The sequence below is a fragment of the Acanthopagrus latus genome, chromosome 20, assembly GCF_904848185.1.
Source record: "Acanthopagrus latus isolate v.2019 chromosome 20, fAcaLat1.1, whole genome shotgun sequence".
NCBI classification, from domain to species: domain Eukaryota; kingdom Metazoa; phylum Chordata; class Actinopteri; order Spariformes; family Sparidae; genus Acanthopagrus; species Acanthopagrus latus.
This window is the reverse complement of record NC_051058.1, coordinates 2,035,842-2,062,886: the sequence shown is the minus strand read 5'-3', so window position 1 is coordinate 2,062,886 and position 27,045 is coordinate 2,035,842. Positions and strand designations below refer to the sequence as shown.

The 27,045-nt window shown below is 42.3% G+C and overlaps 2 protein-coding genes across 7 annotated transcripts in view; one reads left to right on the top strand and one right to left on the bottom strand.

The window, feature by feature from the left end:
• Nucleotides 1-13,000: 13,000 nt before the first annotated feature.
• On the bottom strand, nucleotides 13,001-23,914 carry dhrs7cb (dehydrogenase/reductase (SDR family) member 7Cb). Of its 3 annotated transcripts, XM_037081018.1 has the most exons (10): nucleotides 23,790-23,914; nucleotides 23,398-23,450; nucleotides 23,219-23,322; nucleotides 22,044-22,217; nucleotides 20,372-20,528; nucleotides 18,995-19,107; nucleotides 16,213-16,423; nucleotides 16,025-16,117; nucleotides 14,199-14,360; nucleotides 13,001-13,501 (listed from the first exon to the last, which is right to left on the bottom strand). In XM_037081018.1, the coding sequence occupies exons 5-10, from the start codon at nucleotides 20,523-20,525 to the stop codon at nucleotides 13,293-13,295; spliced, it is 942 nt and encodes a 313-aa protein (XP_036936913.1). In that variant the 5' UTR covers nucleotides 20,526-20,528; nucleotides 22,044-22,217; nucleotides 23,219-23,322; nucleotides 23,398-23,450; nucleotides 23,790-23,914; the 3' UTR covers nucleotides 13,001-13,292. The 3 variants fall into 3 exon arrangements, with proteins under 3 accessions (XP_036936913.1, XP_036936914.1, XP_036936915.1); XM_037081019.1 differs by lacking the exon at nucleotides 23,219-23,322; XM_037081020.1 differs by lacking the exons at nucleotides 22,044-22,217; nucleotides 23,219-23,322.
• A 260-nt stretch (nucleotides 23,915-24,174) lies between these two features.
• LOC119009600 (myosin phosphatase Rho interacting protein) overlaps nucleotides 24,175-27,045 on the top strand; it is a 45,580-nt gene continuing 42,709 nt past the window's right edge. For 3 of the 4 annotated variants that reach the window (XM_037081015.1, XM_037081013.1, XM_037081014.1), the window contains exon 1: nucleotides 24,175-24,327. In XM_037081015.1, coding sequence (XP_036936910.1) covers nucleotides 24,205-24,327 — 123 coding nt within the window. In that variant the 5' untranslated portion in view covers nucleotides 24,175-24,204. Of the gene's footprint in view, nucleotides 24,328-24,593; nucleotides 24,648-27,045 lie in introns of those variants that run through there. The other variant, XM_037081017.1, reaches the window with a different exon arrangement.

Genomic DNA, 27,045 nt, shown 5'->3' with positions numbered 1-27,045 from the left:
AGAGGTTCCCCGAACTGCAAATGTTAAGAAGGGGCTAAATAATTGGATTTCATAGTTGACCAATACAGTTGTTTCTCTGATGAGGACATGCTGGATACAAACTTAAATCTCATAACTTCTGTTAAAAATGTACAAAATAAAGTATGAATAAATGAAAAGAGGGATATCTGTTCCATTCATGTGAAGGAGATCTTTACCCAATAAAATAATCATGTTGATAAGAGCTAACAAGTTATACTACATACAGTACATACATAATATTATTCTTTATTCCCCCTTTTTACAGTAAGTGTTAGCTATCTGCGGATGATCGATTAAATTCAACTTTTATTCTTCTGCTGTGTGCTGGTTCAAATCCTACCTTGAAAACAGAAATCAGTGCGTAAGGATTAAGGATGTGGTGTCACCTATTCTTAGCTGCAATGTTGGAGTGCCTCAGGGCTCTATTTTAGGTCCATTCCTCTTCAGGTTATACATCAATGATCTGCCTTCAGCATGTGGTGGAGCTGACGTCCAAATGTATGCAGATGATACAGTAACATGGAAAAAACTATGAAGAAGCTACTCATAAACTCACACAGGTAATGGAAGCGTCACAAAGTGGCTTGCAGATTCTTGCGTGCATCTTAATCTTAAAAAAACAGTCTGTACGATTTTCACAAAAAGAGCTGAAAGTGATGTATCTCAACAAGATTCAATCTTTGTATAAGAGGAGAAGTTACAAGTGGTTTCCAGCTTTAAATATCTTGGTGTCATCATAGACTCAACTCTCAGCTTCAAAAAACAAGTTAAACAAGTTGTTGCAAAAACAAAATTTCACAATTTTGATTTATCAAAACTTGGTTAAAAAGCAATCAGACCTGCCATCATACCTAGCCACTGTGTGCTTACCATGTCTGCCCTCATCTGCTTGTCTTCTGTCTATCTGTCGGATTGGGCTCCTTCAGGTTTTATCCCTGTCTTTTGTAATGTGATTCATGTTTTAATGTATTAACTGTCTGTGTTGACTATCGGCCTATCATTGTTTTGAATTACTTTTCTGCTTTGTATATGTCCTATTTTGCATGATGGCACCATATTCCTTCCTGTCTTTTTTACTGTGGTCTGTGTTGTCATGTTTTAGCTATCTGCGCTGACTGTCTGTCTAACATTGTGGGGGTTTTGTTTTGTTTTGGTTTGGTTTTTTTTCAACTTTCTGCTTGTTTATGTCCTACTTTGCATGACACTGCCGTATTTGTCTAAGGTTTTTACTGGTTCAGCTACTCCTGTTCATATTTTACTTGTATGTTTTACTGTTGGTGTTTTTTAATGGCTAACTTAACTTCTGGCCAAGGGACAAAAGTTGAAAATTAGCCTTCTGGCTAACATTGGTACATTTACAGTGATGTTCATTAATGTGCACTGTCCCTGCAAAATAAATAAGCTATAATAAAAAATAAAAATAAAAACTTTTTAAAAAAACTATTGAAGCCATCTATCCTTTTACAACATCAAGCATTTCTCACATGGAGGCTAGTTAGCCTGGCTTGCTAACACCTTTTGTTCAGGCTATTTGAACATGTCTGCAGTATGGCTAAGAACGAGGCTTTCTACCTTGTGTTGATTTGTTGATGGCCAATGAGCAGACTGCAACAGTAACAGGTGCTCCTGTGACCCCCGATGTCAACCCATTCAGACTGCTGGATGTGATGTAACACACTATTTTAGGGTGACCAAATGAGAATGGGTGACATTCAGGACAGTAGAGTTGGGGGGTGAACGTGGTCACGTGGACTCTATTACAGTAGAAGACTGCAGTCAAAACTCAACGCTGACATTAACTATGTTTGTTCAGTCAACTGTCAGTCATTAGGAAAAAGAGGCACAATGACTGTGTTGTATACAACAGTGTTTAAATCATTATCTGTTACATAATATCCATTTTTACCTCAGCCAAGGAGGTTGTGTTTTCACCCGTGTCCGTTGGTTTGTTTGTTTGTTTGGTGTTCAATGATTTCAATGAAACTGGGAGGGAGGATGGGTCTCGACCCAGAAGGGACACCATTAACTTTCTCTGCTGATCCAAGTAAAGGGATAGATCCAGGAACTTTTCCTGACAGGATTTAACATTAAAAGGCTTTTTTTTATTACATTGTGGTTAATTTCTCAGGGTATAATGCGTGGATCCTGATGAAAGAAAGCAGGTGTATTTAGGTGGCTGGTATATGAGTGAGTGCAATTTGATGCAGAGCCTACATCTGGTGATCTTAGATGTTGGTCAAACAGCTATTGTTGGTTTGAAATCTAGAAGGATACAGGGCTGTCTAGTCTGATACTGGATAGAACTGTTTTGGTAACTGTTGGCCCTTGGCAGAAGTTTGCTGTCTATTGAGTGCTATTCTAGTGTTTTATTCACATTATCACTGTGTGGTGTGTTAGATGACACCTTCTTTGTGGCTATCTGCCTGCAGCTCAACTGCACATGGCTTAGAAACACCACAACAGCCATGATTCAATGCAGATGGCTTAGCTCTCAGACTTCTGAATTTTAGCCAGTGAGAGGCAGAGTAGTGCCCGTCTGTGAGCAACAGAATGTTTATTTAATTTAATGTTTTCTTAGGTTATAGCGAATCAAACTTGGGTTTAGTCAAATTTTCAGGACAAACAGGACAGGCTTCAGGATTAGCAGCAACTGCCTGAATTTATGAGTGTGCTGGGACTTCTGGTCACCCTATGCTCGCTGTATGTGGTGACATTAACAAAGATATATATATAATTTGCTCAAAAAATAAATGAATATGTTGGCATTTATATATTTATAAAATGTGACATTTTTATGACAAACACGAGACATTTTAAATGGGACAGTAAATAAATAACTGAATTAGTACAACAGAAATAAGGAGGTGAATTTAAGCACAATATCTACCTATATCAAATTTTATAAATGTATTAATGACTACATATACCGCAGACAGATATTGCACTGATCAAATTACAGTACTGACATCATCAGTCAGTAGCAAAAACATACATGACTAGAGAACATATGAAGGTCACCGTCACAAATAAAGAGCATGAACACTGAGGAGACTGTACACATATTTATTATCAAAATATAGATTTAATTTCAGTTCAACATAAATAAAGTTGTTCAGTGGAGATAAGACTTAAAAACCAGCGGCTCAAGGAGACCAAATCAAATCTACATCGTGTGACAGGGCACTACATATTGAAATTTCAGTGATCGTGTGTGTGTGCACAAGTACGTTTTTTCTTGGCGCGCAGCTTATGTCAGGCATCACTGGTTCATCCAGGGGTCACTCAGATATGATCCTCCAGAAGTTGATAGCTATGCTGAAGCACACACGCAAGCTTCTTCATCATTGTGAGGGGAGGCACTGAGAGGCACGTTGATGTTTTCTCCTTTCACAGAAAAATCCAATCAAGTCATCTGAAAGGCTTCTGCTTCTCCTTGAGCCTTGTTGGGTCAGAATATGGTGGCTCAAGGAGGCCAAGGAGGTGAGGCTCTGAGCCGGGGTCAAGGCATCCAGAGACGGCAGGCTTTAGAAATCCCTGCTCGCTCGGTGCCCCTTCTGTTTCATTAGCCACCCCCTCCCCCCCATTATCACCCCCTTCTAATTTAGATGAGGAGCGGGTGTCAGCGTGTGTGCATGTGTGTGTGCGCGTGTGTGCCTGTGTGTGTGTGTGTGTGTGTGTGTGTGTGTGTGTGTGTGTGTGTGTGTGTGTGTGTGTGTGCGTCGTGTGGGGGTGGGGGATGGTAGTGTTGGGACTGTTTGCCTGTGTGAGTCAGGCAGATTCCAGTGATGCAACTCCTCCTTTTCTTGCTCTGAAATAGCAGCAGAGCTAATGAGCCCACTCTAATTGCACAGTGTCAATATTGTTGCATTTGGATTCCCATAGCTCTCATATAATATGCACAAAGAGGGATGGCTCATCAGAACTCAATATGCTGGAGCTTCACAACTTAGCCAGGGCGCATGAACACTGATATCATGTTGCAGTCGGTCACTGTCTGTATTATTCTGCCATTCTGTTCAAATACATGTGTCAGATTAAATGTCCATCTCAGGAGAGCTCTGCTTTTGAAGTTGCTGCCACGGTGACTGTCCACTATTTAGGTTTATTTGAAATATTTCATAAATCCAGGGATACGGTTAAAACTTGGTTTTACTTGGTTTTCTGACAAAAGATAGAAAAAAACAGTCCCTGCATGATTTCCTGAGGTTCTATTGGAATTGTTTCTGCCTAAAATGCCTGATTTTACAGCAAACTGCAGTCCATGATACAATGTTATTAGCTGTTTTATTGCAATTAAATTGCGGGAGCAAGTGGAGACACACACATACACACACACACTAATACTTTGTCAGGCAAGGCCAGGCAAGCTGAGAGACTGTTATGTGAGAATCTCATGGAAAAGTGAAGGGCTTTTTCTGTCATAACTTTGACATAGATATGATACTTAATGCAATGGCCTCCTTTGTTAATTGATTGTCCTGACTGGTAGCAATCCCAAAGTAATCAAGTTACATTACCTTCACATTGTTTTAATTGGATTATGTTACTGACTACATTTTTGAAGAGATAATTAGTAACTGTTCCTCTGTCAGTTAGGTAATGTACATAAGTGAAAATGAGTCACAGCTGACTGTCTCTCACACCCTCCACATGGAGAACAGCATCTCCATCCAGCCCTGAGCTCATTTGACCCAACAACCTGTCAATGACTTCCTCCCTTTGCAGACTTACTTTGCTGCCATAACATTTACTATGGCCACTAGAGGTCGCTACCTAACAATACCTGTAAATATGGTGTGTTCCCAGTGTTCCCAGTGTTTCACAGTGTTTCACAGTGTTCTCAGTGTTCACAGTGTTTCACAGTATTCACAGTGTTCACAGTGTTTCACAGTATTCTCAGTGTTCACAGTGTTTCACAGTACTCTGTGTTCACAGTGTTTCACAGTGTTTTCTGTGTTCACAGTGTTTCACAGTGTTCACAGTGTTTCAATGTTCTCATTGTTTGACAGTGTTTGACAGTGTTCACAGTATTCCCAGTGTTTCACAGTGTTCACAGTGTTCCTAGTGTTCACAGTGTTTCACAGTGTTTCAGTGTTCACAGTGTTTCACAGTGTTTCAGTGTTCACAGTGTTCACAGTGTTTCCAGTGTTTCACAGTGTTCTCAGTGTTCACAGTGTTCTCAGTGTTCTCAGTGTTCACAGTGTTCACAGTGTTGCCAGTGTTTCACAGTGTTTCACAGTGTTCACAGTGTTCACAGTATTCTCAGTGTTCACAGTGTTTTACAGTGTTCTCAGTGTTCACAATGTTCGCAGTGTTTCACAGTACTCTGTGTTCACAGTGTTCACAGTATTCTCAGTGTTCACAGTGTTCACAGTGTTCTCAGTGTTTACAGTGTTTCACAGTGTTCACAGTGTTCTCAGTGTTTACAGTGTTTCACAGTGTTCACAGTGTTCTCAGTGTTTACAGTGTTTCACAGTGTTCACAGTGTTCTCAGTGTTTACAGTGTTTCACAGTGTTCACAGTGTTCACAGTGTTCACAGTGTTTCACAGTATTCTCAGTGTTCACAGGGGTTCACAGTTTTCTCAGTGTTTACAGCGTTTCACAGTGTTCACAGTGTTCACAGTGTTTCACAGTATTCTCAGTGTTTCACAGTAACAGCCCAGATAACACACTTTTGTCAATGGACAGTAAAGTAACACATGAAGTTATTTGTGTGTGTGATGGACAGTAAGATTTGGTTATTTACAAGAGCAGCAGTAAAGTCAAGCCATCAGTCCAGCACCTGACATTGAACACTGAGTTACCACCCGATACATTGACTGATTATAGGCAGACAATCAATAGAGAGACTGGAGCTTTATTAACATCTGCAGTTAGACCCAGTCAGATCAATAATACTCTGACACGTTGACATTCCAACAAGGGCTGCTCTTGAGTCAAAATCAAACTCCAAAAGGAGGTGACAAGCTCTGCGCTCATCAGATGAATCCAGTTCTATTTTCAGTACAACAATGCAAGCTTCAGTTCGGCTTTTATTGCATTTGCACATAAAGGATTTCCGGGCCAACTGTAATGCTTATTCCCTGAAGTTTGGACTGATTTGAATCTCACTCCGACAGCCGCCGGTCACATAATTATATCCATGATCCCTCTTGATTTGAGGGTCATGAGAAACATTATAATGCTTTTCAGTCCAAAAGCAAGAAAATTGAAGGATTATGGTAACCAACATTAAAAGTCTCTAATCCGTGACTGGCAGTGCAGTCTTATTCTTTGTGGAGACTGGTGTGTGTCTGTGAGAAAGTGTTGCAAAGAGAAGAGACATGAGAAGCAGTGCATGCTGGGATTTATAAGAGATTAAGGCAAACTTTCCCTTAAAGATTAAATATGTGTAATCTTTATACCAAACAAGACTGAGGGATTAGGAAGACTTCTATGACTAAAAGAATGCCTTTCTCAAGATGACGCCTGATGCTGAGATTATACCTTGAAAAAATGGTTTAATCCTGTACAGGTTGCTCGCTCAGGCTGACACGTTGGCTCTGTCAAAAGTCTTCCTCAGTGTGTGGTGGAGGCAACTTGTAAAAGCTTTTTCAGAGAGCAACTTACGTGAGTCTGTCCTCCTCAAAGAGTTTGAATGTTTACTGAATCAGCAGATGTTGTCACTTGATTCCATAAATGGATCGATGTTTTACCTCACTCCAATCAAGGGGTGAGGACAGAGTGTGTGAGGACAGAGTGTGTGAGGACAGAGTGTGTGAGGACAGAAGGTGTGAGGACAGAGGGTCTGAGGATAGAGGGTGTGAGGACAGAGGGTCTGAGGACTGAGTGTGTGAGGACAGAGTGTGTGAGGACAGAGTGTGAGAGGACAGAGGGTCTGAGGACTGAGTGTGTGAGGACAGAGTGTGTGAGAACAGAGTGTGTGAGGACAGATTGTCTGAGGACAGAGGGTGTGAGGACAAAGTGTGTGAGGACAGAGGGTCTGAGGACAGAGGGTGTGAGTACAGAGGGTCTGAGGACAGAGGGTCTGAGTACAGAGTGTGTGAGGACAGAGGGTCTGAAGACAGAGTGTCTGAAGACAGAGGGTCTGAAGACAGAGTGTGTGAGGACAGAGTGTGTGAGGACAGAGGGTCTGAGTACAGAGTGTGTGAGGACAGAGGGTCTGAGGACAGAGGGTCTGAGTACAGAGTGTGTGAGGACAGAGGGTCTGAAGACAGAGTGTGTGAGGACAGAGGGTCTGAAGACAGAGTGTGTGAGGACAGAGGGTCTGAGTACAGAGTGTGTGAGGACAGAGGGTCTGAGGACAGAGGGTCTGAGTACAGAGTGTGTGAGGACAGAGGGTCTGAAGACAGAGTGTGTGAGGACAGAGGGTCTGAAGACAGAGTGTGTGAGGACAGAGGGTCTGAGGACAGAGAGTCTGAGTACAGAGTGTGTGAGGACAGAGGGTCTGAGGACAGAGTGTGTGAGGACAGAGGGTCTGAGGACAGAGTGTGTGAGGACAGAGGGTCTTAAGACAGAGTGTGTGAGGACAGAGGGTCTGAGGACAGAGGGTCTGAGTACAGAGTGTGTGAGGACAGAGGGTTTGAAGACAGAGTGTGTGAGGACAGAGGGTCTGAGGACAGAGTGTGTGAGGACAGAGGGTGTGGAGTGCAAAAGAGTCAGAACAGGTGCATTCTTGGAACCCATACGTTGTCAGTTGATCGTGATTTTGCTTTTCATCACACAATTTTTAAACCAGCATGAGTTCGTACATGCAGGTTTTTTACAGCCAGGAGACTTTCCTGTCTTTCCATTTATTTTTCCTGTCTCATTCAGAATGTTATATAAGTCCTCTGCATGTAGTCGGATGAGGTTTATGATCGCTGCCTGCTGTTTCCTGCTTTTGCGCTGTATTTGTTTCTAAACCCTGTTGAGAGCTGCACATGCTCAGTACTGCTGACGCAGATCTGGAAGTGACGCAGAGGGAACAACCACTGGTTACTTTCTTTTGAACTTCGGCAATTTGCTTGACAGAGAAAGATGGGAAAAGTATGGACAAGCCAGCATCCTTAAAGGTACAGTGTGTAGGGAGTATTTTGCTGCATCTAGCAGTGAGGTTCTAGATTATAGCTAATATAAGAAGTGCACGGTTAGCTGACCACTTTCTTTGAGTCTCTGGTTGAAAGTGACTACTTTTAATACCTTTTTCATGCTTGTTTGGGTGAGCCTTGACGTTGTCGCGGTTGAGACTGATAGATCGGCTGTGCTTCCAAGAACGACTGATCTGCAAAGAAAGTGAGAAACGATGAAATAGACGTTGGCGTTGATTTTTGATGGGAGGAGAAGTGGACAGTGACTGTTTAGTACAGCCCAGATTTGCATGCTGATTGCTTTTAGTCATTTTGGACATGTGTGACTTTACAGTTACATCACTGTGCAGAATACAAACACCCCGAGCAACGACAGATGGACAGAGAGAAGCCCACTGTCCAGACATTACCTTAACACTCACTGGAGCAATAATGTCTGCTATCAACCAATATTTTAAAGTAAGAGCTGGCCCCTCTGGTGGTGTATGTGAAAGCTTAGGGAATCATTACCATGGCCTCTCCATAACCTCCATAAGTCAGGTTAGTGTCAATAACCTGAGCTTTAAAAATTGATAAGGGTGATCACCTCGCTCATGGAAAGCCCATTTGTGAGCAGCAGACGTCCCTGTGAGGTGCTTCTCATATATAAGTCATGGCTCACATTCAGGATGCATCAGTCTGATTATTGCTCCAGGACAATCATCCTCGCCGTGTTTGGGCCTTATCAACATATTGCTCACCAGACAGATGATTGAGAGAAACTATTAGGCTCAGATCATTCTCAGATATTACTGCACACCTCGATGCTTTCTGTCTGATTTACCTTTAAGCTGAAATGAATCGGACAAATTTCATGGCTGATATAATACAACAATCTCTCCGGAAAGCTCCCGTCAAACCATCATTCACGTGTGGGGCTGACCTCCAATTGCACGCAGTGAAACATACACGATCCGGCGATGCTGTGTGACATATGTAAATGCATTAGATCAAAATGCCAATTTGGAGAGTCCAGCTGAGTGCTCTGAAGATCTCCTTCCTGTCTGACATGTGGAAATGTCATCGTGCTGCATTTATTCATGTGAACATTAGAGACACATTCCTGTCCGCCGGGCCCCGGAGACAAAAGATGTTGAACTCCCCCGAGGAGAGTGACCTGGAGGACAGGCTCACGCATACCAGCTGGACTTTGACGGCAGTAGTGCACCCACCCTGCTGGAGCCGCCTCTCTCTCAATGTACTCCTCATTTACATCACAGTTGTTAAAATAATGGGCTTTTGTCCTGTGACATTTAATGTGTGATTGAATGTAATATGAATCTGGGAAACGTGTTACTTTATACACCCAGTAATCACCAAATGAAATACCCATCGTGGTCAGAGCACATGCAGCAGCATTGATCCCTCCATGTAATCCTTGCAGGATAATGCCAGCCTGTCCTCCGGCCCTGAACTGATTAGAGCAATAAATCTATGAGTGACATGGAAAACACTGACGCGGCCCGAAGAAAGGGCTTTGTTATACATGAAAACAATTCTATGTTAATTTTCGAATTGTTTCTGTTTTTCTTTGCAGTGCGTGAGAAAATATTGCAACGTCATGAGAAAAGTTCTGAATTTGATGACTATCAATCAGTAACTGCATCGGTGACAAAACAGTGTGAGGTATAATTTATGTCTCCAAAGAGCAAAGACCATGCCCGGCACAAGAAACTGACTGTGAAAGGATATCTGCAAAGGCTGATCCCTCCAGCCAACCAGAATTCTTTATACCTATGTGATGCTGCCATCTGGAGGACACATTCAGCCAGTCAGCCTCCTGACATTGTAGAAAATAATGCATATGGATTCAATCAAGTCCACATTTGTCTTAAATGGGAGTATTGAGACTCTGTATTTGTGTAAAAGTAATAAAACCACGATGAAAAAATGATTCCATTACAAATAAGGCCTGCTCTCAAACAATGTAACTCGTGAAGTATTATGAGCTAAATATGTAAGACTTATTACACATGTTGCTTCTGAAGTGCATTTTAATGTTGCAGCTGGTTAGAGTGGGTCTGTGAACCTCTTTACATATTGTGTCATTTGTAAGGCTGAGGCTTGTGATATATGTGAAACAACAATCTTACAGATTATTACAGACTGTGACTGTATTGTAACTTGTAACTATATACACTATATTACCAAAAGTATTCGCTCACCTGCCTTTACTCATTCTATGAACTGAAGTGCCATCCCATTCCTAACTCATAGAATTCAATATGATGTCGGTCCACCTTTTGCAGCTATTACAGCTTCAACTCTTCTGGGAAGACTGTCCACAAGGTTGAGGAGAGTGTTTATAGGAATTTTTGACCATTCTTCCAAAAGCGCATTGGTGAGGTCACACACTGATGTTGGTCGAGAAGGCCTGGCTCTCAGTCTCCGCTCTAATTCATCCCAAAGGTGTTCTATCGGGTTCAGGTCAGGACTCTGTGCAGGCCAGTCAAGTTCATCCACACCAGACTCTGTCATCCACGTCTTTATGGACCTTGCTTTGTGCACTGGTGCACAGTCATGTTGGAAGAGGAAGGGGCCCGCTCCAAACTGTTCCCACAAGGTTGGGAGCATGGAATTGTCCAAAATGTTTTGGTATCCTGAAGCATTCAATGTTCCTTTCACTGGAACTAAGGGGCCAAGCCCAGCTCCTGAAAAACAACCCCATACCATAATTCCTCCTCCACCAAATTTCACAGTTGGCACAATGCAATCTGAAATGTACCGTTCTCCTGGCAACCTCCAAACCCAGACTCGTCCATCAGATTGCCAGATGGAAAAGCGTGATTCATCACTCCAGAGAACGCGTCTCCACTGCTCTAGAGGCCAGTGACGGCGTGCTTTACACCATTGCATCCGACGCCTTGCATTGCACTTGGTGATGTGTGGCTTGGCTGCAGCTGCTCGGCCATGGAAACCCATTCCATGAAGCTCTCTGCGTACTGTACTTGGGCTAATCTGAAGGTCACATGAAGTTTGTAGCTCTCTAGCAATTGACTGTGCAGAAAGTCGGCGACCTCTTTGCACTATGCGCTTCAGCATCCGCTGACCCCTCTCCGTCACTTTACGTGGCCTACCACTTCGTGGCTGAGTTGCTGTTGTTCCCAAACGCTTCCATTTTGTTATAATAGAGCTGACAGTTGACTGTGGAATATTTAGGAGCGAGGAAATTTCACGACTGGATTTGTTGCACAAGTGGCATCCTATGACAGTTCCACGCTGGAATTCACTGAGCTCCTGAGAGCGGCCCATTCTTTCACAAATGTCTTGTTTCACAGTCTGCATGCCTGAGTGCTTGAATTTATACACCTGGGGCCAGGCCAAGTGATTAGAACACCTGATTCTGATCATTTGAATGGGTGAGCGAATACTTTTGGTAATATAGTGTATGTTAGATGTAGTGCACGGAAAAGGATAATATTGATGTAGCAGTAGTATGAAATGTATGACAGGGCACAACAATTAGAATTTCATGAGCAGCTGAAGTTGTTTAATTCAACTACAATCTATATTGACATTATTTGGAGGAACTGACTTTGAAAACCATCTGTAGGGTGAACCTGACTGATAGGATTGAAGGATGTAACGTCTGATCCTGTCTGATCAGCCTGGATGTCCAACTGCGAGTTCTTCATGATAACATTTTTGCTGTCTTTGTTTTCTTTTTACTTTTTAATGAGTAATTTGTATTCAGATGTGAAAATGACCAACTGACTCTGACCAACTTGAACAGGCAACGATTTCTTTAAATATTGGATACTTGTATGTAATCTAAATGCCCTAAATGTAAATGTAAAAATGACTGTTATTTAAGAGAGGAATTTAAACCACATACATTCAGATAGATAAGTGTGAAAATAAAATGGTTAAATGCAATACATTTGGTGGTATTGAAATGTACTACACACACAATGTAAACACATTGAGGCGCCTCACAGCCTGAGGAAAGAAGCTGCCCAGTAGTCTGCTGGTATGGGTTGCGCCTGTTTTGACTTGCTTCCAAAGCCAGTGCATGTGCTATGGCCAGATCAACACCTCCGTGGTAGGACATGACGGTGCTCATCATGCTTTTGTCCACAGGGGCCGCCAGAATCAACACAAAGCCAAAGCTCCTTGTAGCTGCTTTAAGTTTCAACATGAAGTCTGCAGATGCGATCACATTTCCTGCTTAGATGTTCAGTGTCTTATCAAATCCAAATCAGGGGCTTTCATTTGCTCGAGGCATAAAATATAGATACTGACATAATTTACCTCAAAACTCCACTTATAAATTTTACTTGAGTAAATTGACTTAGTGTGAGTTATGCAAATGTTTGTGCATCAGCTGCATCTGCACACTTTGCATATGCTTACTGTGCCGGACTTGATTTTTTTTTTTTTCCATTGCTCAGGAGGAAAACCTAATTCAGTCTGCAAGAGAACTATGACCTGGAAGAACATTTGTTTTCCTGTAAGACAATAACCTGGAGCATACAGTGAAAGCAAGGTGAATGTTCTGGAGTGGCCTAATCAAACCCAGATCTCAATCCAATAGAGAATCTGTGGCTGGACTTGAAAAGGGCTGTTTATGTCTGATCCCCGTGCAGCCTGAGCAGTTTTGCAAAGAAGAATGGAGCAAAATTGCAGTGTCCAGATCTGCAAGTCTGACTGAGACTTATCCACTAAATTATTTGACATTTGGAGGAAATCACTTTGACATTAAAGGAGTTTTTTGCGTGTAAATTCAAAAAAGCCAAATTATATATTGACCATGACTCCACTTATAAAAGCAATAAAATTGGAAAATATCCAAGGGGTGAATACTTTTTATAGGCACTGTATGCACACTATATTTATGTATATGTGTGAAATAACTTACAGTGCACACCAGCAGGATGCAAGATACATGTTTATTACATGGTTTGATTTGTAAGTAGATTTCATCTACTCTCAGAAATAGTCTGAAACACAGACTTTCTTCAGGATTATAACTTTAATTCAGTTAGCATAAACTAATGGCCAAGTAAAGAACCTGAGGCACCACCCTGTCCCCAACCCCATCCTGAGGTCTGGGTCCTATCACCAGACGGTGATAAAGCCTGTTGTCAAGTGCATGATTTCTGAAGAGTCCATGCTTTATTTGCCATCTGTGTCCTACTCCATCCTGTACTTCAGCCTCTCTCCTACTGCATCTGCTCAGCCAGGACTGAGTCCTTCACTCCAGCACCCAGCACAGCAAAGAGGAAGGAGGGGATGAGGGAGCGGAGGTACAGGGCCACTCTGGGGATGGGGTGGGCCAGCATGACCTCCGTCCTCTTCCTGTTCACTGTTTGCATAATCTCATCGGCCAGGACTGAGGGCCGCACACCGTGGGTCATCTGCTTGGCGATAACTGTGGAAGAACACGTTCATTTAGAATCTGTTACTTATGAGCGACTATACTCCCTTCACCAAAAAACAAAAAATGCATCATCAGCTAAGAAACATGTCCCATTAACACACACATCTGTGTAATGATTTATCAGATATTACATGCATCACCAAATGGTGGATTGTGGTCAGGGTACAATTTCTGATAACTGAAAGAGAAAATGCAGTAATCTCCATAGAATGTTGCGTTTTTTTTTTTTTTCTCCCAGCTGCGACTTCAAACTTCAGGTGCAGCTAATCCACTTAATACAGTCATTGTTTACCGATAGTGTCACTCAATTGAGCCAATCAAATCGACTGTGTACCACAAGTGATATGTGGGAATGTGTATGGAGGAAAACTTTACAAAAAGAATGGACATCCCAATTCACCGTTCATTCTTGTCTCATATGTTGTGATCAACAAGTGAGAATGTTAAGCGGCACCGCGAGACCGAGCACGGATCATCTGTATCATATGTATCGACAGAAGTCTGAGGTGAGGGTGCACAAAATAACTGAGCTGAGAGGTGACAATTTTATTTGATAGACAAAGGGTTGGGCTATTGAGACATTGTGAGGTTCAGGAAATTTTAATTACTAGACCTCTTTGAATTTTAATTGGAGACCCCTGATATATCTCACCCTGTCAGTCACTTTCATACCAGCTGCAGTACTCACATGCAGACAGGGGGTTTGGTTTAGGGCTGGCCTCCTCCACAGGCGGCGGCTCAGAGGCGTTGATGAAGGTATGACTGATGGTGCTCACGACTATCCCATACTCCTCCACCTCAGCCCGCAGGCAGTCAAAGAAGGCCTGCGCCGCGTGCTTAGATGCAGCATCTGATATACATACACAAGCACAAAGAGGTGTAACTCGGCTGTACAGAAGTCTCATTCCATACATTGCAGAGGACACACTTATTTTGATTGTTTGTCTGTGATGTGACATGAAGCCTCCCTGTTCATCACACCACAGCACATCTGCCTCTTCAGCAGGTTTGGTAGCATTTCATTTCTGAGCATGTGTAAGTGCTGAAAGGAAATAGTGAATGTCATTTTCTCAAATAATGCAACCTTTTCTAGAGAGTAGCTCCAGATCAAGATCTGATTAATTACAGGATGTTTACAAGTCCTTGTGGTTTTACCATTGTCTGAACACGTAGGGACACCAGGACATTCTGATACTTAATACATTTCAAAAAGCAATACCGTAAGTGGTTATTTGACTTTTTTAATAGTCGGCTACATCAGACAACAAGCTTTTGTGAGGTTTGTTTAGACCTCTGCTGTGTGGCACACAGGCCCTTCTAAGCTCACCATAGTGTTTGATTTGGCCCACCCTCCTTCACAAAGAAATCCACAGTACGTTACTTCAACACATTATCTACAGGCTTGTATAGACAACAGAGAGAGAAGGGAAGGTCTCACCTCACGTTGCAATCAGCTCCCATGTGACCAATACGGGTGATAAATACATGTTTATTTACCACACATTGTTACATAGAGCCCCTTTAAATTTTAGTTTTGGTCCTGCAAGGAAATTAGTTTGGGCACTCCTGGTTTATTTTCACTTTGTGTCATTCACGCAAATGTGGACGTTGTGTGTTCATTCTCTCACAGCCAATGGCCTGCCAGCTGTACAGATGTCAGCTGTAAGGTATAGCTAGCAATGAATGCACCTGTCCTGCTCTGTATTTCCCTCCAGTCTCTTTCCTTTGAAGCAGATTTAAACAGACATCACACTAATTCTTCAGTGCCGATACACGCCACCCTCAGTCTCATCTAATCCTGTCGTCACATTGGCATTGTGTTTAACCTCCTCTAAAAACGGACGTCAGTCTGACACACAGTCACTGATGTAGGCCCTTTGTGCTCTCACTTGGAGCACTGTCCCAACACACACATGCGGTACTAATGCAGTTCAGTGCAGCAATCCTGTAATAAGGTATACTTTGACAAAGGTTCAGTTCAAAGTGTTTCTGCTATTTAGCCTACCATCACTGACACACATGGGGTTATACCTCTCATTATAATGTAATAGAATCCAACAGTACCATAAACTACCGCCTTTAAAATGATCATCAAGCTGAATCCACACCCCTCCAAAACAGTTATAACCTTCATGGACTGTGGTGTTAGACCGCATTAGTTTTAGTGGCAATCAGCAGATGATGATGTGATCTTCCACTTCAACGACTGTCAGTGTGTGTGATGTCTATACAAAACTAATTCCCAATACAATGCATTACACAAGGAGTAACTCACTACTAATGTTTTTCACATGTTATTTTGATCACTAGATATACCTCCACTTTACTGCTTACACAAAATATAAATGTTATAAAATAAAAACATACTTGAGTACAATTTGGGCTACTCTACCCACCTCTAATGGCTAGATTTCACAGCAGGAGAGTATGAGAATATAATTTTTTATGATTTAGTTGAACAAACTCTTTAAATTTGGTTGAGGAAAGATCAGAAACGTTTTGTTGGCAACTCACATGAGCTTCTGAATGGGATAGCCAGTCTTCCCTGGATGCTGTTAACCAGCACAATGTGCCCTGATCTTCTTGAAATCATCGTTGGAAGAACACCTGCCACATTATAAACACAACACTGAGAATCAGTTTCATACAAATAGTACGGACAGCATGTTTGTTGGCGTATTATTCAGGAGTGTCTGGCCCACCTTTGGCCAGAGTGCTGGGGCCGAAGTAGTTGATGTCCATGATGTTTCTGTCCACTTCCAGGGAGACACTCTGCACCGGGGCCTTCAGCTTCACGCTGCTGTTACAGATCAACACATCCACACAGCCGTAACAGTCCACCACCTCAGCCACCACCTCCTCCATGCTGGGCATATCACTGAAGTCCACGATCACCAGCTTTGGGGCAAACGTCTAGAGACACAGGACTGTATTACTTCACTGCATTACTGTGTGGACCATATATCTTATCAGTGTAACTGGTGTGTTGATGCTATGCTAAGATAATCACCTGTTGGCTGGCTTCATATTCGGCATACAGACATGTGAGTGGTATTGATCACACACTTTTATAGAAAGACACTTTAATATGTAAAACTTGTGGAGTAACCCACCATTTTAACAAACGAACTAGTCACTGATTTTTTTTCTTTTCTTTTTTCTTCGTCTGAATCGCCTTGGATAATACGTACAATTGACTTGAATTTGAATTCCAGCGAGAAATATAACCCGAACTGTATACAACATATTGACAATGTATATTAATGGAGACTTGGATAATGGCATTTTCCTTTCTAAAAACCTTTTTTTTTTCCCCACACATGAAGAAAAATCCGATCTACACAGCTTAGTTCCTCAATAATGGCACATGTTATCTTGTATGTTCAGAAACAAGGTGAGGTGGTGGATATCATTAATATAATTCTGTCCACAGTAATGACTACATGCAAAAGTATCCTCATTGTATGCACATTTTATATCTTAGTTTACATTTTGGAACAACCTTCAAATAATGATTTTAATGACATTTTAACCACGTCTCAGCCTATGAACTGACAAACAACTAATGACAACTCATGGAAGTGTCCTGTTGTATGACATATTGATGGGGAACAAAGGTAGGGCAGGTGTGGTAATTAGCAATTAACAATTCATGATAGTAATTATTAAAATAAATCTTCAAAAATATTAATTCAATAAATAAAACGGGGCACCGTTAACAGTACAGACTCAAAAGAAGGGTTCACTTTAGATTAAAGGAACGATGAAGGAAATGAGCACTGACCATCACAACCAGCAGTTGCCACTAAGCACTGTACTGCTCTGTACAATGTAATAAAATGTATTAATATTAGCTAATTGATCAATAACCAATAAAAATCATCTTTCATCAAACTACAGCAGCTACACAATGAAGCTAAAACACGAAGATACCTCAAACAGCATCCAGTGTGTCTGTGTGTGTGTGTGTGTGTGTGTGTGTGTGTGTGTGTGTGTGTGTGTGTGTGTGTGTGTGTGTGTGTGTGCATCAGCAAGACAAAGACGGAGAGAGGGTGAGCCAAGATGGCCGATGCCACCTCTTGGATGACGTCACGGAGTGTTCAAGATGGCAGATGTGGTCACGTTACACCAAGGGCTGGTCAGTTGAGGTGACCGCCAGAGGCTTGAACAAACAATGGCAGAACAGTGTCTGTGGACTAACATGTGCCTTTAATCACAGTGTGGTTTGGACAGAGCGAGACTCTGATGTTCTGAATTTGGTGTAGGCGACCACAACACACACGTGTCTGATGGTATAGTGGGGTCGCGGAGAGGCTCAAATCAGTTCATGGTGAACATGACAAGCATAAAACACATGCAAGCTGTCGACAGTGTGTCATAGGTGAGGCTTATTTAATGTCGGTGCAGATACTAGAAGTTAGTGTGTATTGTAAGCTCCCGCGTTCACCTCCACTGACCAGCCCTTGGCGTGATGTGGCCACGTCCGCCATCTTGAACACTCGGGGACGCCATCTTCCAAGAGATTGCATCGGCCATCTTGGCTCTCTCTCTCCATGTTTTACTGTACAGAGCAGTTTTCTGCGATGATTCGTGCATGGCTTTGTGGTAACTGCTGGTTGTGATATATATATATATATATAATATTTAACAAATATTGACATTTAGTGAACTATTCATTTGGGAATGTCTGGTTTTTAGTCCCTGATTCTAGGGTGGTGGCCAGTTTTATTGATTTAATTCACAGTTTTCTTATTCATTTTTACAATCACTATTAGCAATTATTTATTACTAATAACCACACCAGTCCTACCTTTGTTCCCCAACAAAAACAACATAACATTTTATATTGTGGTCTGGACGTTACATTAGTATCTGCTGCCATACCACCAGACAACGGAGCAGCTGCGACATCAATGGTCATTAGTTCTTTTGTTTGCTAATTAGATTATATTGTCATCTATTTATGTGGTCTACACTTATAAACACATCTGCTCTGGCCTGTGTGCAGAAGATCTACAGGGGACGGTGAACTGTCAGAGAGGATATCCTGCTATTGTGTTGGCCAAAGGCGGAAGTGGTGATCTGGGATGTGGTGACCAGCAGAGGACTGTGATAAAAACTAGGACAGAACCTGCTGTTGTTCTGCTTCAACCTCAACCCTCCGTGTCATGTCAGTGTCATGAGCTCATTCTTAGTGGCTATTTGAGGGATTTTTGTGTCAAGTTAAGGCCTTTGCTCCCTCTTTATACTGCTTAAGTTTCCAGGGTGTATTAATAGACATGAGATAGTGGTGTTTACTGGAGCAGCCATAGTGAAAGATTTGTTTCTCAGCTGAGTAGCGTGCCAAAAAGATGACTCAGCACCACAAAAAGAGTAATGGTTTTAGTTTGGAAGGGTTTACTCAGAGTTTGGCATGTTTATGATGTTTCAATCTGAGGCTAGTGCTGGCATGCGCTATTTTTTTTATTTCTTTAATTTCCTCACCTCTCTGGGGTCCGCATCATTAGTCAGAGAGTCATACAGAGACTCCAGCTTATCCCAGCTCGTCCCACACAGGATCAGTCTGGCACCGCCCTTGTGGAAGAGATGGGCACACTCTGGACGGAGAGAAAAAAAATCATTGCTATTTGATTTAAATAAGTTGTTTGACATTTTGTTTAAAAAAAAAAAACAAAAAAAAAAACAAAAACTGATTTGCTTTCCTGCTGAGAGTTAGCTTAGCTTAACATAAAGAGAGAAAACAGCAGTCATTAGTGAGCTTGGCTCTGTCTGAAGGTAGACAACAGTGAAATAAATACTGCTTCGAGCCCTCTACACATCATCATGTGTGGTTTTGCTTATGGTTTTGGGTTTTTTTTTTTGTTGGAGTTATATAAGAAGAAGATACAACTCTGATGTCTGTCTGCACTAATTATGAAGCTAGAGCCAGGGGGTTGGCAGGAAACAGCTCGCCTGGCTCAGTTCAAAGTTAAAAAGCCTGCCTACAGGCGCCTACCAACACCACTAAAGCTCACTAATTAACATACTGTGTCATTTGTTTCCCACAAAAACCATTCTGAACAGAGCTAGCTATTTCCTCCCACGCTCTGTCTGTATGCTAAGCTAACATCCTCCTGCTGTGGCTTCAAATTTAGCGTGCAGATGTTATTTGGCGTCGACTGAATCCCTGTGACGTCACACCAACAGCAGCAGTCACTACCAGGTGGACAGCTGGTGTTTCACTTGAATTACAGAGATTGTAAATTGGCAAACTTGCTCATGTTGTCATCATATCCAACCATAACTGTAACGTTTGAATAAATACCTAAATCTAAATGTTTGCTTTAGTGTAGTGTAGCTCTGCAACAGTGGCACCCTACTGCTTTTAGACTTTCTGCTGCTGTAGTTTTCTTAAGTCTGTGGCCCAACTGATCGGATAAATTCATCCAAATTTGTGTCAACATTTTAGATGGACAAGATGAATAAACCTGTACATAGCATCAGTAAAAATCTAATAAAATTGTATATAAGTAAAATGAGGCAGTTATTTTAAAGGAACATTGTGACTGGTTGTAGAGATCTGTTCCTCAGACTCTCTGCAAGTCAGCAAATAAGTCTGTCGGCTAAAATGTGAAACTGTTGCTATAAACACGGAGCTTAAAGCACCTGAGTGTACACTGAGACTGTCTCCATTACTAGCAAGCCATCAGCAGCCAGACAGACAGACAAACAGACAGACAGGTAGGTAAGCAAGCCAGCAGGAAGGCAGATAGACAGGTGAGCAGACATATAGGCAGGCAAAGAAACAAAGAAAGGTGAAAACAAACCTCCATGACAATGAAAGTCAAGTACAACATTTGAAACACAAGTTGGATCATTTACCAGTTCCCACTCCGGACACAGCGTCAGTGATCACCACCACTTTGTTTCGCACTAAGGACTTGGACATGAACTGCATGACCTCATTGTAGATGTAATACACCCCTGCTGCAACGACTATGAGCAGGGGCAACACCATTGCCGAGGACAGCGACATGTTCTGTGGAGGAGAGAGCACAGGGTGAGTGCAGGGAACAGCTACAGAGCCTACTGACCTGCTCCAGGTGGGGCTCATTTCTGGTGTAAACTTATACAGTGTAAGTAACAAGTACATCAAATTTAACTCATCTCAGTTACCGGAAAGCTGTAAATCAACTCACTAAATTATTTTCTTTATCTAAACTGCCTCTTCGTGTTTGGTATTGATTCAATCATGAAAACCTATAATGGATGATGGGTTTTATCAGGACTCAACTTATCAGTGTACTTCAGGAAAACACTTAGTTTTCCTAATGTTTTGTAAATTCAGTGCATGCTTTGTGGTTGAGACTTAGATGATAAGATCGGTACCTCTCTAAGACGTGTCTGGTAAATGTGAAGCTTGAGCCAGCTGCCAGTTAGCTTAGCTTAGTACAAAGACTCCTAACAGGGAAAAACACCTAGCCTAGCTCTGTCCACAGCTAGCTCTGTCGACTATTTAAAATGTAATATCTGAGTTATTATATCGAACTAAACTATTCAACAAATTGTATCTAATCTCCAGACAAACATATGTAGGTAATAAGTTGTTTTATGTTATATGCCAGACTTTCTCTTGGCGAGGCACCAGTCTCTCCAACCCCACAGCAACTTGTCCCAACTGGGAAACAGCACATAGCCGACCAACCCCCATAAAACCACAACATGTCATATTTATACTGTTTTTGTTTGTTTGTTTGTTTGTTTGTTTTATGGAAAGAGCATTTCAATAGTGAGCTTCAGTGGTGTCTATGGATACAGCCAAACAAGCTAGCTGTGTCTCTCTGATTTGTTTGTGCTAAGCTAACAGGCTGCTATCTCCGGCTTTACATTTACTGTAAAAACATGAGGATGGCATTGATCCTCTCATCTAACTCTACAATCTAAGTGGAAAGGCATATTTTCCTAAACGTAAAACTTTCACTTTAAAATGGGCAACAGTAACATGCGGCAGCCAGATAAGTCAAACCAACTGTGCAACATCTTGGAATAGTTTCCAGTATTTTGGATTTTTACTGACAAATTATACTACTTGTGCTCTAAATGTGTTAATGCCCCAGAGGGAATCATCTGGTGGCCTTGATAGCATACTTACCATGTAAAGTGAGTTTGAAGAGAACAGCTAAATATATTCTGGCTCTGCGGCTGCCACTGAATGCCTTTCACTATGTCACCTCCAGGATGTTGTCATAAGATACCCCAAGGGGGGCAACTGAGGAGGCTCACATTTATAAGCAATGGATGACCTTACTTGCCCTGCTTTACTTGGGAAAACACATTGAGATAAGGACTGATCCGCATTAAAAGTAGCATTTAAGATGACTCCAGAGAGACCCACGTCCCAGCTCAGCCCCCTGTCTGAGCTGACCCATGACTGGATCCCAGTGGGTTAGTCAGCTTGATAGTGCACATCTATAGCAACCACACACCAGACACACACACACACACACACACACACACAAACACCTGTAATCTGTGTTATTCTTGGTTCACTTACAGCTCTGACAGGGAGTTAATCGTTCAGCAGGGCTGGCTGTTGTTTTCTCCAGGTTTAGTTAGGTAACAGAGGCCCTTCTCCACCCTCTGTGTCCCTCGTCCATTTACACAGCTCTGGTCCTCTGTCTGTCTCTCTGTCTGTCTGTCTGTCCACTGGAACTGCTTATAATAGCCTCTGCTTGAGTCAGCCATTAATAAACACACATATGCAGTGAATAGTATCTGAGGCATGTTCACTTGTTGCCAGCTTGAAGGGATGGTTGACAAATAGGAGACTCCCTTCCACTTTGTGTTAAGTGTTTCATTGTGCTGATGTTTTAAAGAAGGTCTAATTTGTCCAACTAATACATAACATTCCTTAGTACTGGATACTAAGTAGAGTTAATAATTAACCACACTTAAGTGCAATTCCAAGGTACTTGTATTTCACTTAGGTTTTTAAATTTTATACTACTTTATGATTGCAGTTCAGCACATTGTAAAGCTAAACAACATTATTTTTTCATATCATATATATTACATTATTTTTTTTTGAATTATATATCAATACATCAGTAATAGTAAAACAATGATAAAAATATATTTAAAATAGGACTAAAATGGGTTATTTTCCTCCAAATGAGAACTTTTAGTTTTAATACTTTTGAAAATTTTGCTGGCAATACTTTGCATTTTGTGAAAAGCAATAAAGTAAATTTACTAATATACTCCTTTTACGTAGCTACAACTCTGAGGTACTTTTATTTTGCTTGAGTATTTACATTCTATACTACTTTAGACTTCTACTCAATTACATTTATCTGACAGCCATAGTTAATAGTTGCTCCTTAATATTTTTTATAAAAAAAAATCACATGCACATTTTATACAACATGTTGTATTGTTATGGATTAAAATATCCAATTGTATATGAAATGGTTAGTATAACTCATCTTGAGCAGCAACAATATTAGCCCATTAATGAATCAAGGCATAGATCATAATTTATAAATAATAATGTATGAAATCCATGCAGTTATGCATGATGGGTACGTTCACTTGCAAACTACTTCAGGCACCTTTAAGTCTAGTTGCCTATGATATAGCACTTGACCTGGATGACTAAGAACCATCATCACCTAACTTTAAGCACATTGAGCTGCCAATGACTCTCCTTAATTAAAAATGTCAACACACAGTAAGGTGGAGCCCTAGCCTCTCCGTGGGCGGCGACACTGAGCAGTTATCGCGAGACTCCACAGAATTCCAGGAGCCTGTGTGTGAGTGCTCGCTCCCCCTCGCTGCGTTGGGAAAGAAGAAAATAAACGTATTGCTGCTAACCAGGCTAGTTATGGAACCAAACCCTATATACTCACAGTGCTGTTCGTGACTGAAGAAGAGGTGCTTCCCCTGCGTGCAGCCTCTCTACCTGGAAGAAAAGCGCAGAGACTCTGTTTCGGACCATCTCATGAAAAAAGAAAAAAAAAAAAAAGTCAAGTTACTGACGCCAGCCAGGAGAGGATTTCATTAGCTACTCTCTCTGCGAGCTTGCTAACTGGGCTAACCGTAGCCTAGCAAAGGATCACTGGATGAACTTCGCATGGGCTGACTGCTGCGACTGGGATAGTAGGCTGCTGTGTGACTGCAAGCTTTCTTTCGGGCTGGGCCCTTCACGTGGGAGTCTGTTGTTACCTAATGAACGCTATCGCCTCGGAACGTAAAGGCGATAACAGTGTGCAAATGTTGTTTTTGGGGCGCACGCCATCACCTTATTGATCTGGAAAGCCACTGGCAAGCTAACAGGATATTAGCCACCTTTCTCGCCACTCCGCTTTGTGGTTGCAGGCCATGGACTGAGAGGCATTCATCACTGACTGAGTGATGAGAGGGCTGGCTTGATGGCAGCTAATTATTTATTGGGAAGCAGCAATTGGATACAACTAAACAGACAAAAGAAGCGTTTGATTTGAAAGCTGTTCAGGAACAGTGCAACTCCTGTTTTCTTTTTTTCCTTTTTTTTTAAGTGTTTAGTTTTAGTTTTTTGTTTTTAACTTAATAATGCATCGGAGTGCTGGAGCTTTTTCCAAGTTGGGATAGAAGAAACGCACACGCAAACAGCGGGATCAAACTCCACTGCTGACACAGAAGTCCCCCCCTCAGTGTTTGCAAAGAGCTGAAATATCATGTCGACCGCAAAAGAAAACCCCTGTAGGAAATTCCAGGCGAACTTCTTCAACAAAAGTAAATGTCAGAACTGCTTCAAACCACGAGAGCTGCATCTGTTGACGGACCAGGACCTGACCCAGGTAACCAATGCATGCTAGGAACAATAATGACATGACTAGGTTACCCTGTGCCTTCAGCAGTTTAAGTATCTTGAATGATTGCCTTTTCATGAACTGTCGTTGCTGCCAAACTGGAAAATGATTATCGGCTTGACGGTGACTAGCTTGTCTGGCTCGTGAGAATGCAGGCTGGCAGCTACATGCTTGTAGATTGAAAAAAAAACAAACAAACGCCTGGCTTGCTTTGAAATCCGATATGTTTTACATTTAAACTGTTAATTTCCACTCTTCTACTGAATTGGATATCAAAGGGGATTGTAAAGAACGGCAGCATATATGTGGTATGTTTAATCTTAAAGGACGTCCTTAGCAACAGTATGTTAACAGCTAAGGTGGAGAGAAGGGAGGATTAGTTTGGTGTTTATTCTGGCTGGAATACAACACATCTGTGGTTTCTTCACCTCTGTCTTATGCCTGTCTCTTTCCATGTGACCCAGCCGGCCTGGTGAAAGTGAATTCCTGTGGATCTATTCTGACTACAATGGCTACATTTGCCTGCCAGTTTGGTCCCTGTGATTGATTGTGTAACCATTAGCTGTTGTTTACCTGCAGTTGTTTGTTTAGCGTGTGTATGTCTGGCAGACCAGAGTCTGCTATGTTGGAAGCTAATGGGCAGAAAACCCCAGATGAGATGAGTTAAGCTCCATTCAGCTGTGGAGATCATACTCTGAGCATGTTTTCTGGTTCCCTGTATCTCTCTCTCTCTCTCTCAGATCATTAGTTTAGTCTCCGTCGTATCCTGTAATTGATCCCAGACATGAGGCCTGGATGGGCCCATGAGCACAGCTTTAGAGCCAAACAGCAACGTCAGCATCCTCTTCTCCTCTGAGAGCGTGTGGGGGCACACACTTGCTTTCTTTTGTAAAAGTGTGTATGGCTTGCAGCGCTCAGTGTATTGCAGGTTAAGGGCACAGAAACACCAAACAGACATCCAAGAATTAGTGGCGACGAAAGCCGACTGTTGCGTCGCCTCATGTGCGCTGTGTCTTGGCTGAAAAAGCTGCATTTGAACACACCACAAAGACTGCAGGCGATGGTCACCTGTGAGAGGGGAAATACCTCTCATGCCACCAGGTAGTGGTTATCTGTATTCATTATTCACTAATATTGCACTTCTAAATGAGAATGTGTCTGATTGAAAAATTGCAATTGGCACTGAGTGGTGGAGGCTAATAAAAGGAGAAACTGCACTAAATGGATGAAATCACAGACGCTGCAGTGACAGACTGAAGGGGTTTTCCCTTTTTGTTTTTCTGTTTCTCTTCTCACCAGCTGATTCACTTAGCTTGACAGCCAATCAGTGATTTCTCTCACTGACGCGCTCGACAGCCAATTCTTCTCACTCAGTCAGCTGAAAAGCCTCTGAGAAGCTCTGACCAGTGCCAGTGGTGCAGGACACACCACAACAACTAGGGCCACAGGCGCTTGTCGATAGCCCCGACATTGGCGGCATGGTGTATTAGAGCCTAACCCCTCAGATGTGTGACTCTTTATTGAAGATAGACGGCTTATAGTTACATCACTTCCTCTAATCTCCCCGTGACCTGGAGCCGGAACCAGAGAGGCTTACTGTCCTGGCCTTTGGGAATGATACACCATCAATCCTTGATCATTGCTGTTGCCCGAGTCACCCACTTGCTTTTGAAAATGTCTCCAGTGTGTCAGCTATCCAAACAGTTCGCAAGGAGCTTAGTTGCACAAGCAGATTTTGTAATTATTCTCTCTGGACAGTCCTCAAACCACTACGCACCAGGCCATTAGTGGTGTAAAGCTGTGTTACATAACCTAAACAGCGATAAACTTGTGAGCCCAAGCAAGGTAAGGACTGGGCTTTGTAAAGTGTTCCCAGTGTTCAGAAACTGCTACAGACTGACTTACAGGAGACAAACCCAATAACCTGGTCAAAAGAAAGCTCCTGTAAAGCTGTTAAAACCCCATGAATAGGTGATTTAGCTAAGTGAATTTGAGCCCTAAATTAAATGCAAAGTATTCAGAACTTAAGGGAGCTGGAGCTTGAGAATGCAGCTTTGAAACAAATAGCCCACGTGGAAAAGTTATGCAAAGGGAAGAGTGCGTCTGACTGTCGCAAGGACAGTATCCAATATAAACAATCTCTTTGTTCAGCACAGCTAGAATAAAAGGTGGGCTGGGGGAGGGGCTGCGGCCGGGCCCCAGTGCATTCTTTCATTTCAGTCAATGTGCTCCAAAAGGAGTTTAATTTCTCCACGAGTTCCAAGTCTGTAGTCACAGTTTTCACTCGACTGCATGAATTGTTTGGCCCTGGAGAGCTGAGATGTTCGTCAGGCTCGATGGGCCATCCCTGTTGGAGAGAAGCGATCACGCTATCCAGGAAAGATAGTGGGAGGCAGGTCAGTGATGGAGGATGCAGGCAGGTTAAGGTTTAACATGTACGTGGGAGACGGAGAAAGACGGGTGATGGGACTTCAGGAGTGGGAGCAGGAGTCGCAGGGAGAGAAAGGAAGTGTGTGGTTGGGAAATCAGAGTAAAGTTTCCCAGCGGCTGCTGCTCAACATCCCACCCCAAGTGCTTCTAATGATACACAGTGGAGTCAGACTTTATGCAGCCCATAGCTTTAACACGGACCAAATGTTCCAACGCTGTTACTGACTGCAGGCTGTTCTCAGAGTGGTTTTCATCGCTCAAGGACAGACGCCATCA